The 13,061-nt window shown below is 43.0% G+C and overlaps 1 protein-coding gene across 2 annotated transcripts in view; it reads left to right on the forward strand.

Annotated features, from left to right (window-relative positions):
• FERMT2 (FERM domain containing kindlin 2) overlaps window positions 1-13,061 on the forward strand; it is a 612,725-nt gene that overhangs the window by 567,558 nt on the left and 32,106 nt on the right. For both annotated transcript variants that reach the window (XM_078659827.1, XM_078659826.1), the window contains one exon: window positions 8,561-8,685. In XM_078659827.1, the coding sequence (XP_078515953.1) occupies window positions 8,561-8,685 (125 nt within the window). The remainder of the gene's footprint in view (window positions 1-8,560; window positions 8,686-13,061) is intronic.

The following is a 13,061-nucleotide window of genomic DNA, read 5'->3' on the forward strand; positions in this document are numbered from 1 at the left end:
CTCATTGATACTAATCCTAGTTGCTCCAACATGGGCCAGACAACCGTGGTACACAACGTTACTGGAACTCTCAGTAGTCCCCCACCAAAAGCTACACCTCTCTCTACACCTCTTTACCCAGAACCATGGAGAGATCCGACATCCAGATCCAGCACAACTCAACCTTGCGATCTGGCTCCTGAAATCTTAGTTTTTTTTTACCTTAACCTTCTTCCTGACTGCATGAATATCGTCAAAGAGGCTAGAGCTTGCTATGCAGCCAAGTGGAAAATATTTGATATTTATTGTAATAATATCAATCCCCTAAATGTGTCCATTCAAAACATCATATGTTACCTACTACATCTACAAAGGTCTAACCTAGCATACACAGCTATTAGGGTACACCTTGCTGCTATAGCAGCTTACTTAAAAAATAGACCACTCTTGTCATTATTTAGAGTACCTGCCATCAAAGCCTTCCTGGAAGGACTCAAAAGAATTATTCCACCCAGAGTACGACCCTCACCAGTGTGGAACTTAAATATTGTTCTCATAAGACTCCTGGGTCCTCCGTTCAAACCTATGCACAAATGTGAACTACAATTCCTTACTTGGGAAGTCACTTTCTTAGTAGCCATCACTTCTCTTAAGAGTTAGCAAACTCCAAGCCCTTACTATTCAAGAACCATTTTTACAAATACATCTTAATAAAGTGGTTCTTATGACAAACCCAAAATTCCTACCCAAAGTCATTTCGCCTTTTCATCTCAACCAATCCATAGAGTTGCCAGTATTCCTCTTGCAACCACAAACAGTTGCAGAAAGAGCTCTTCACACTCTAGATGTCAAAAGAGCACTCCTGTACTATATTGAAAGAACCAAAGCATTTCGTAAAACAAACAACTTTTTGTATCCTCTCCACCACATAAAGGCAATCCTATATCAAAATCTGGAATTGCAAGGTGGATTGTAAAATGCATTCAAACTTGCTATCAAAAAGCAAAACGTACCTTAACTATTACACCTAAAGCCCACTCTACAAGGAAATTAGGGGCTTCAATGGCTTTCTTAGGGAACATTCCCTTAGATGACATCTGCAAAGCAGCTACATGGTCTACACCACATACTTTCACAAAACATTGTGTAGATGTGTAAGCAAAGCAACAAGCTAGTGTGGGGCTAGGCTGTACTCAAAACATTATTTCAAACAGCTGCAACAGATACTGGTGGTTGCCGCTAAGGTGGAGTACTGCTATACAATCTAAGCACAGTGTGTAATCTGCAGCTCATATGCCTCGAACCGAAAATGCTACTTACCAGTATGCATCTGTTCTTGGCATGTAGAGCTGCAGAGTTGCACACGCCTCTCCAGCTACCTCTATCTGTTCCAGTTTCTTATTTAGATGCAGCATACATAGGCATCTTTTCTGTTTCTCACAAAACTCCCCATCATTTCCCTTACTGGGGAAAAAACAATCTGAAGATGGAGCTGATGCCCATGCGCACTATGGTACACAGAAGGAGTCGCCTATCACGTGACTTCCAAAGACTTTTCCAGGACAATAACAAAGTACAATCATCCGAGCCCAACACAAGGTGGCAATCTAATGCACAGTGTGCAACTCTGCAGCTCTACATGCCAAGAACAGATGCATACTGGTAAGTAGCATGTGCCTCTCCCAAGGTGTATGCATGTTGTACATTCACATGTGCCACCCATATCCTCTGAATGTAGAGGAGTGGTGATAGCTGGCTTTACTAAACTGAACATGCGCAAGCAAATACAACAAAATACAAATAAAGCTATTTAAGGTTGTCTGTGTGCCGATGCCTTATGGGTTCTGGCAGCGGGATTAGCGGGATCACAAATTCTTCCAGAAAAAAAGGTACATTTTGGAGCAAACAAGTTGTAATATTCCTAATTCAACACTAAATTGCAGAATAGTACATAGCATGTGAAGCCGCCAACAGCTGGTTACAGTTAAGTAAAATTTTCCTTGTAAACCGCAAAACCACAAATATATTTACAATAGAACTATTGGGACCATTTTTAATTAATGTATTGGAGAATTTCTGTATTATTAAAAGGCAATGTGAAATGAAGTCATGCTGACAAATGTAAATTATGATTAGTACACACTTTAAAACAATACTTCGAACCACATCATTGTCTGAAATGCAAGGATTGTTGCTGGTTTTGTCCCATCGTATGTAATGACCTACCACTCTGTCATAGTTAAGAAAATAACTCGCAGGTATGTTGTAGCTTTAAGGCACATCTTAAATACTCTGGATGACCTGAATGAGAGTGGACATGTCAGATGGTTCTATCTGCTTCGTTCCACACCATTAACATCCTTATGCAGATCCCTTCATTCAGTTTTAGTAACTTATCTATTATAATGTTACACTGTTAAAGGAGTGGGCTTCTTGAACCACCACATCCAAAAGTATCTAACTGCAGTCAGCAGAAGACCACTTCCATCGTTACTCTTTAGTCCTGACAAGTAGACTTTTCTTATAGATACTTGAACTACAGATTACTCATCCTTTGAATTCCACCAGGTGTCGCACTGGATCTGGAAACTGTTCGCCTATCAGTGCAATGTGTGGATAGATGGGCCATTGGGCTCTGTGGCGACCTTGCTCATGTTCCAGAAGTGTTAGTGGAGCTGTATAGCAACCCTGAGTGCTGCCCGTTAGCTACTTCCCATGCCACAACATGGATCTGGAGCATTGCTCCTGAACTTTTATAAGAGTTTTATAAACCTTCAAAATTATTTTACTGACCGTGTGCTAGGGATGTCTCCCTCACACTGCAGGCCTGGCCATGCCTACAGAAAGGAGTGTCATCTTCAATTAATATTTGAAATCATGGAGCACATGCTTCCTGATTCATGTGAGGACCATCAAAGAGCAGGAGCCGAAAACTTTACGGCGCGAACCAGAAGAAGCAGGCCCAGTTGCTTTTCATATTACGTGCTGGTCCCTATTGAGGTACTTGTCATCTGGTAATTTGAAGTTCAAGGACAAGTCTCAGTGCAAACTTAGGTCCAGGAAAGTAGCCCTCTACGCTCCTGTCCCACCAATCCATCCCACTCTCTGGCAACACAGTCCCCCCCCTTCAGGGAATGCTTGCACAGTGGGCACTCAAAGGCCCAGACTATCAATTTCATGATTCCGACCCAATTATGCAGTTGGACATTTTGTGCCCTGAGTTTCCCAGGCCATGTATGACTCCACAGCAGGTAGAGGCCTTCAAGGGGGCAAAACTGTAGCTTTTTTTGCTCTCTTGGGGTCCTACTGGATAACTTTCAGTCAAACTTCTGCAAGTGGCTTTTTTGCCAGCACCGGCTGACTCCAATTAAGCCCTCCAGCTTCGGGTTGTGCCTCCACTCCCAGCCAAATGCCAATTTGGCCCTGGTCAGGCCCACCCAGCCTTAGACTCTGGTGTCTGATCTAGTGCATAGTTTAGCCAGTTCTCTGCCAGTGTCTCATTATGAGATGACTAAGGCACAGCCAGTGGTTTTGGTAGGTTCTTCCAGCAGTTCCTCTGCCTCAGTGCTAGTACCTTCAGTGATTCAGAAGACTTGTTCGGTTCAGATTGAATATACAGGAAATTCATGATTGTCCCACATTGTGGGGATTTTTGAGAGAAGGGCTGTTGGTTTGCCCCTTCACTGTGCTGATGTTGGACATTATCTTGACCTCCATAATGCATGAGCTCTTGATTATATTTCAAGCAATGGAATTCAACAACCCATTTGGGCCCCCCACCAGTGAAAACGCCTCTTTATTGTTATGCACAGCAGTGAATCAGGCCCACCCAGCCTTAGACTCTGGTGTCTGATCTAGTGCATAGTTTAGCCAGTTCTCTGCCAGTGTCTCATTATGAGATGACTAAGGCACAGCCAGTGGTTTTGGTAGGTTCTTCCAGCAGTTCCTCTGCCTCAGTGCTAGTACCTTCAGTGATTCAGAAGACTTGTTCGGTTCAGATTGAATATACAGGAAATTCATGATTGTCCCACATTGTGGGGATTTTTGAGAGAAGGGCTGTTGGTTTGCCCCTTCACTGTGCTGATGTTGGACATTATCTTGACCTCCATAATGCATGAGCTCTTGATTATATTTCAAGCAATGGAATTCAACAACCCATTTGGGCCCCCCACCAGTGAAAACGCCTCTTTATTGTTATGCACAGCAGTGAAGGTTTTGGAATAACAGCTGCCTACTGTAAAAACCAAGGATAATTTACCTCAAAACTTGCAACCTGTCCCTCAACTTCAGAATCATTACTGTCCTGTCAGTGAAGCCCTGACAGGCAGTCTGGCTTCAGCGTGGACATAGTCCTGCTCTGCACTGCTGGTAAGGTGCCCATAGCTAGGCACCACAGTCTGGCTCCGCGTTACTCCGCTTTTTGACTGAACACTCTTAACTGGAAACCCTTGTACTTTGACAAGCAAAGTAAATCCAAATGCTTTTCCAAGTGCCCCCCAATAGAGAATCTAAACACATTAAAGCACTTGGCAATAGTGTTCTCTCCCATTTTAGCTTTACTCTTTGAATGTGGTGTGTCTACATGGCAAATACACCTATAGATACCCCTATCCCCTCTGGTACCTGGTGAGCAAAATCATGCGTGGCTCCCAGATGAGTTTCGAAATGGTATTGCCCAGATAGTCCTGAACAGGCACGATGCAGCAAAGTGCATCTTGTGGGCTGGCATAGACACCACAGACCTTATTAACCATTCTATGGTTAATATTGTGGTTATTCTTCTGCACACTTGTATGTGCAACAGAGGCTTCACTGGGGACATAAGACATCCTTCACTTATATCGCCTCTGATGGATACAGGCAATTTGAGTACAAGGCAATTCTAATTTAGCAGTATTGCAGCTCTCTCCTTGGGCATGCTAACTCCAACCTCCACCTTGGTCTTCTAGCCTCCCATATCCTTCTACTGCCTAATACATTTGCCTGTGTAGGCTGACAGTTGGAACCGCTGCCTTCTATGGGCTGTTACAGGGGGTGCCTGAAGGACCATATCTGCGTTTCAGATGAGGCGGCCCAGAACCTTCTGTGGTGGATATTGAACACCAACTTAACATACATCAGGCCATACTCTTTGTCCCAACCAGCGCTTACAGAGGTAAGGGATGCATTGACTGTGGTCTGTGGAGGCCACCTGGACAAAGTGGGCATCAGAGGCCTCTGGTCTCCATTGGAGCAGAGGCATTACATCCGCCTTCATTCTTTTGGCAGGATCTCAAGGCCTTTCTGCCTTTCATCAAGGGCAGCTCAGTGCAAGTTCTGACCGACATTACAGCCATGTGGCACAGCAACAAGAAAAGTGGTGTATGGTCCCTGGTGCTGAAATGTTGGAGATGATTGCATCTCAGAGGATCTTGTGGACTGTCAATCATCTGGCTGAAAAAATCCCTGAATGCCAGGGCGGATGAGCTCAGCTGCACCATCTAGCCAACCACAAGAGGCGCCCTTTGTTGGTTGCTTTTTGGCTGCTGCCAAATGCGCACTCTTGAGCGTTTTGTGCTTAAGAGTTTCCACCTCATGGCTCCCTGAGAGGCACTTTTCTTCCCCATTGGGATTCTGATCTCCTCTACTGCTTCCCAACTCTGCTACTTCTTTCCCAAGTTATGAAGGTACAGAGAGGTTATGCTCGTATCATCCTGATAGCCCAAGACCGGGCTCATAGAGTGTTGTACTGAAAGCTGCTGAGCATTTGCCTTCTGCTCGGTCTACCCCGTTGTAGGACTTGCTATTGCCGCAACAGGACAGGGTTGTTTTACATGGTACAGCTCATAGGCTGGCACTCCTAGACCACCCTCCTCAGTCAATCAGTTTCCAAAGAGCCACCTAGTTTCTATTATTGTTTCAGAGCAGTGCAGTAAAATACGATCTAGTCCTCTGGCTAGTTTTAGGTAATTTAGCTTGTACATTTATACAAAAAAGACAACAGGCAAGGCAATATCACAATTTTTGCATGCCTTTTTTGGGATAAGTAACAGGGCCAGGGCTCTCAAACTCCTCTCATCCTGTAAGGGCTGGTACGGTCCTGCCTATGTTTTCATTTGATATGTTTTTCAGTGTTGTACCTGTACTCCCAAGTATCTAAATGTCTGCTCACGTATTCAGGTCTGAAGCCAACACATAATATTCTACAATGTGATCACATTGGGAAGGTGAAGGATTTTCTCCTGTCTAACCTCCAACCAGAGAAATCCCCTCAGTGATTTAACCCCTTCCACGCTGATGACGAGCTGGGCTCGTCCTGAGGTAGTCTCCTCGCACGCTGATGACGAGCCCAGCTCGTCACGTTAAGTGCGCTTTTAAAAATCTCAGCGTACGAGCGGAATTCCGCCCGCACGCGGTTAATCAGTCATAAGGGTAAGCCCCTGATCCACCCCTCCCCCATCTTGAACATACAACAGCCAAGTTATTAGAGTACAATGATGTAGCACACTGTGAATTATAACGGAGTACATGTCTCCCAAGCATCTCACTATTTGTGTCAAGTTCCATGATCAACTCGAAGACTAAAGGGGATACTGGACACACCTGATGCATGCCTCTGCCTATACAGATTTTTGGGGTAAGATTACAGAGCCTGTCTTCACTCCATTTTTTTACTTCCTATTTCTAGCTCCCATCAAGAAGGGGCAGCTGCATAGACTGCACCTCAGCCATATGCAGTACCTTATTAAAACATTCACTCTCTACCCAAGAGTGAATGATGAGGTCTTTGTGGGATTCTCAGGTGGTGACCAAATGCACCATTTCACTTTGAGGTAATCTTTTCTATTAAGATGTGCTACACCTTAGCCAAGAAAGACTCTCCATATTGCATTTTTGCCCACAGACGTACTTCCACATCTCTCACCAGATGTTTCCTGGTAGATGACTGCTGATTTCCTTGGTTGACAAGCTCTTTTTAGTCCAATATCAGAGGGTATTGCTTTATGACCTCGTTCATTAGGTGAGAAATCTGTAGGAAGATGTATCTGTCAGAAAATAGTTACTGACCTTCAGTGGTAAAATGTCTGGTTCATGCATTAATTTATGCAGTTTTCTCACTGGCATCCCTCTTCCGTATGAGTTTGACCTGTGATTAATAAGATCTCAAGGTATGTAACCACTCATGATTTATTTGTTGCTGTTGGTGCTCTTTTGGTTCCTCTCTGGATGCCTTTTTTAGGTACTGAAAAAGCACCAGGAATGGACGTCAGTGTACTAGTTAGTGCCCTGTGAAATCCGCTGCATTCACATCTGGAGTGGATGAAGTTGTGGTTGAGGCAACATGGCACCACCTGGCAAAGCTGGAGAGCTATTGTTGGGGGAAATGATTCTGGTTGGTCGGGCACCTGAAGTATAGTATTAGGATGAGGAAAATGTGGGAAGATAACCTTCAAAAATATTACCAATAAATACATTTTCATTAACTGTAAGATGATATGGAAGGTGTGGATTTGCAATGCTTTCTTGGGTTTGTTGCCTTCAACTGAATCATCAGGACACAGATTTAGCAGATGCTTAGACTGATTATGTTCTACTCTGACTAGTGTCTTAGAATATGTGGAGAACTTGCAATGGCCCCTAAAGTAGTCTACAAGGTATAATGCACTGTTCTAACTTGAAACAATTTGGGGCAAAGTATAAAAAAAAAGTTTTAAAAAATTCAAATATTGTTATACAGGTTTGGAATGTTGGTATTTAGCATCTCTGCACAATGTTGGTGACTGTTTCCGTAGTGGTACGGCTGATAGCAAAACATAGTCAACCTAGGCTGCAAAACCAGTCCGTTTTGCCACATAAATACAACCCACACTTGCTTTTTAAGCTAGCTCCTCTAGCACTGCTCTGTGGCCAGTACAAGCCGGTGGTGCTGTCGTGGGTGCTGACCCACAACAACATATGTCCCTATTCAAGACATTTGAAACAACTGTTTCTTTAAATTATCTGGAATTGTGTCCTAGTAGGACACCAGTTACCAAAACCCAGTAGTCACTCAAACAGGGCACAGTCGAAGCACTCTAAAACTTATATTGGTTTAAGTTGCTGGGGCCTTTGCTAGTTTCAATTTTGGGTGAAGGAATTTTATCATTTATAATGAATACTCATCAGTTTGGAGTTCAATACACTTCATTGTCCAACCGTACAAAGACCAAATTAAAGTAGAAATACTAACCCAAAATCTCCAGTTATTTGTTATGTTTAGCTATTTCCAAATGTAAGCTAAATGAGACCCAATGAAAAATGAATATAATGTAGTATTTAGCAAGGAGGCAGTTGAATGGCAGTAATTAAAGCATGTGCATTTATGCAAGATACCAATGTTGGAGAACTTTAGTAACTGCTAATGTAACTGTTTTGTGCAGTAGCACAAATAAAAACATTTTGGGATGTTTAGTGTAATCAGTGAGTGTGGCTTTAAATTATTTCTAAGGTAGAAAGTACTTTTCTTTGTTTAAAAGCAGCAACTAGTTAAAATTATGAAGCATGCTTTGTCCTCATTTAAACTTTAGTCTTTCTAAAAGCCAGTATCACTTTTCTTGTTTAGATCACAGCTAGAATCTTGGAAGCCCATCAGAATGTTGCCCAGATGAGTTTAATAGAAGCCAAGATGAGATTTATTCAGGCATGGCAATCTCTTCCAGAATTTGGTATCACTCACTTTATGGCAAGGTAAGTGTTTGTATGAAGAATGTGAGTGAGTTTATCATTGAACTAATTCAACTGTTTAAAGTAGGCTGTGGCCTTTGCCAGTGTGCCATCCTCCAATCTAACAGTGTAGGTTTTTGTTATCTAAAGTGCAGTAATAAAGAAGGAACAACATAAAAATGAGGAAAATGCCCATTTGCCTCTCTGATTTGTTTAACCTATTTGTGAGATGCAGGCTTTTGGCAGTGATGCTACCTTTTAATTATCATGTTGAGCTACTTGTGCCTGCTCTAGCAAAAGGCTGATAATCTGATGTTTGTTGTGATCTAAAACATGCTGTCTGCACATTCTAATAAAAGGCGCTCTTCTTCTGGACAACCTTTCTATTCCCAAAATATTATCAAGCAGGTTATGGAATGTGTTTTTTGCACATTCCCTCCAGTGAGACTGACGCCAGTTCTCTGGGAACTCAAAACTCTCCTTGAATGCCTCATGGCACCACCATTGAAACCTATTCACAAAGCTCAGCTGAAGTTCCTCACTCAGAAAATTGTGACTTCACATTGAGCTCTTCACGAAGAGTAAACTTGGTGCACTGCTGCGAAACCCTTGCTTTGGTTCTCAATGAAAAAAGATTTCATTGTCAAAAGCCAGAGTTCATACTCCAAAGTACCTTCAGACTTCCACCTCAATGTACTAGTGGTTCTTTGGTCCTTTTTCCTGAACTGTTAGCAGTGCTGGAAGGCCTCCACACTCTTTGGCTGTGTACAGGTGCCTTAAATTTTCCCTTGGAAATAAACTAAAGCTATGACAAACTGACCAGTCCTTTAGTCATCCTGGAAGGTACAAGCCCCTTTTTAAGCAAGGACTATTCATATCCATTGTGATCTGTTAAAAAAGCGACAATACTTCAGAGAGGAACTGACTGCATTCTCAACCAGTGGTGTTTCCTCAACGGCAGCCTTATATGCAGGAGTGCTTCTGCATAACATCTATTGACAACGTAAGCCTACTATCTGCTTTCTAATGTGCTACTGACTTGTGACTATTCTAATTCAAGCCTGTGACTCTGAAAGATCCAGTGGTGAAAAACAAGTTACTTCTAACTTTAGTCTTCTAGCGTTAGTTTCTTTCATAGATTCATATACAACACATCCTCCTACCTGGTCAAGTGCTCGGCTATTGAAACCTTTCTCTGTTCTGCTTTGAAAATCTGAGCTATGATGTCCTCTGGGACAGTGAGTGCTTGGTCCATTCACCTCCCTGGCTAAAGCGTGGGTGCTTTTGAATAAGACTAATACACTACATAGCAGTTTTGATAGAGGTTGTTTTAAACTACTGGAGAACCTCAGCCTGCTGACTGAAAACAATGTAAGCGTCTGAATCTAACAAACATACCAACACTGGAGAAGAGGCTGGACAGTGACAATATGGAATTGGAAGGCTCCACTTTTAAGGATGTATTGGGTCAGTTCTTAAGATTTAGGGGCCAATGTAGGAGGACCACCAGGTTAGTTGAAATAGCAAGACCTTAGTGGGGTCGATATCCGAGGAAGACACACACTGGTATGCCATGCTAAGGCTATCCTGATATGACATTTGTCAACCTTATGAGACACTGAAGTGGAAACATGGCTATAAGCTTATCTGGGTAGTTGCTTACTTTTAAGGACCCAATGCAAACCTAAGGGACTCCTAAAGGCCATTTCTCACTTATGATGGTTTGTACACAGTTTGAGGAGCGAGCAGTAAAGTCAAACCTACAGAATCCTGTACAACAGTTAATAATGACCTTGGGGCATGAGGAGGGTGTCTCTTATACATGGAGACCTGATAGTGTCAACTTGGTGTAACCTAGATGAATTTGCTGGATGGCAGGTCGAGTGATAATAAATGTAGATCTGACAACTTTAGGGGATGATGCTAAGAAAAACATCTAAGGACTCCTGTAATACAAGATTCAGATTGTTAACATTTAATTATTTACAGAAAACTTGCCTCTCCCTGAATGGACTATGACTGGCTGGTCAAGGCAGCCTCATTCCGACAAAGTCAGAAAAGCATAAACCAGATTGTGGGCACATTGTTATATTGGGTTGAGAAGCCAATGTTCACAGCGATTATAACCACAGATTCATCACACACTGGGTGTGGGTACTTACATAGAGAATCTGAATATCAGGGGACACATGACACTAGAGAATCTGAATATCAGGGGACACATGACACTAGAGACAGTCAAATATGTAAATGTGCTAGAACTGAAAACTATTTTTCTAGCACTAGAGGCATTTCTTACTGGTCGTAGTCAGTCTAGCACATGACTTGAAGGACAACAATGGTCTACTCAAGTAAGGAGACACAGACCTCGGTAGACTAGAATAAGACATCTGGATATGGGCCATTCAGAGAGGCCCTTTGATGGTTGCAATCCATTTAACAGAATAATAAATCCTAGTGGCAACCAGGTTCAGCAGACCAGAATGAATATTGCAAGGGTTAGAGCGAAATCAGAAAGTAATAGACACAATCTTTTAGGCTTGGGCAAAATCAGATCTAGACGTCTTTGCACCATAGGCGAATTCAAAATGCCAAAACTTTGCACCCAAGTGATCACACTCTCAACCTGATGAGTCTAGTATTTTATTACTATGGAACATTTACTTACACTTTTCCAACAATCGCTCTGATAATAAATGCAAAGAAAGTACTACCCTAATCTTAGTGGTCTGGCAGTGAGCTTGATAAATGCAGTACTCCTATCTAATGTTGATGACTGATAACAATATGTTAGAGTTTCCATTGTTACCAGTATTCAATTGTTTATACGAGTCAGGGAGGAAGTGTATGGCACCATGATCCTTTTTACAGTCTGAACCTCATATTATGGCTCCTGGAAACTTAACATTAGAATATTTGTGAAGTAGTGTGGCTCACTGGTTAGAGGCGGCAGACCCGAGAGCAGAGGACGGCCCGGGACCAGGGTTCGATTCCCGGCGCGGCAGGTTTCTGGACCAGGGTCAGCGGACTCGATAATTCTCTCGCCTCGGTGCCCACTCTGATCAGCGTTCACACTCGGCAACTCTGGGCATTAGCTTGCCTCATCTTCACTAACGGCCCCACCAGACCGCCGGGGATGCCTGGTCTCACCCTGGAGATACCCATTAAGGTATCAGGGAAGCCAGGAAGGGTTTCGCAGCGGTCGAAGCGCCTTGGGACCCTACGGGTAAGTAGTGCGCTATATAAATGCCTATACATTTACATTTACAAATTTGTAGAGGTAGAGGTTCTTAGGAGGGCATTTTATGCAGCAAAATGAACAAGATCTGTGCACTGATGCACAAAGAAATATTTGAAATGTGACTTAACAAGGGGCCCTTAAGATAATTAAATACAAGGCTCAAGTCATCATATTTGCTCTAGACTGGGCGAGGAGAGTGTGGTACCCAAAACGTCATATGTCCTGTGTACCAGCTACCATTTTGTGAGGACTCTGTCGCAGCGGCAGGACTTGGTCTTGCATCCGAGCCTGCACAACCCCTACCTCCATGCGTGGAAATTGAGGGGCAACAATTGATAGTGTTTTATCTACTTCCCAAAGTTGTAAAAGTCATCTTGGCAGCCAGCTGCACCTCCTCCGAAACAGTTTATGCGAGAAGATAGACTTTTGTCTGGTGTTCATCGTAAAATAGCCAGCCTTTACATGCACAGATGTCTGACATTCTCTTTTGTCTTTAGTTAGCCCAGTAAGGCCTTTCTGTGGCATTGGTTAAAACTTATCTAACAGACCTTTCAGGCTTCCTAGTTTATGCAATCTACCATCTTTATTCAAATAACCAGTTGCTTTGTTTTTGAAAGGGCTAATCCTGATGTTTTGACCAATGCCATTTGTGATGCCTCAGTGCCACATTAATTTGGTTCAGTTTCCTCGTGTGCCCTGCTTGAACCAATGCACAGCTGTTTTCTGCACGGGCTTACACTTGCAATCCTCATAGTGATTGCATCATCCAGTTGCCTGATTGATTTACAGGCACTGTCTGTTTAGCAGCTGTACACCGCCTTCTTCCAAGACAATCTACTCCTCCGGATGAAAACTGCATTTCTCTCAAACATTGTTGCACTTTTCCACATCGGCCAGTGTCACCTTGCTGGTTTTCTTTGCTTCACCTCATCCATCTAAAGAGGAAGAAACACTTCATGACCAGGACCAAAAGAGCCCAAAGCTTTTACATCGATCGTACCAAAGAACATCAGTGAACGATCAGCTATTTGTAAAGTTCTCTGGGGAGAAAAAGGGGAAAGCTTTTCAGTGAAGAACCATCTCCAGTTGGATTTTCTTGTGTCAAGATCCGTTATGGACTGGCCAAAAACTGTCTCAAGAAGGCCTACATGCTCATTCA

Source organism: Lissotriton helveticus, chromosome 9 (assembly GCF_964261635.1).
Source record: "Lissotriton helveticus chromosome 9, aLisHel1.1, whole genome shotgun sequence".
Lineage (NCBI taxonomy): Eukaryota > Metazoa > Chordata > Amphibia > Caudata > Salamandridae > Lissotriton > Lissotriton helveticus.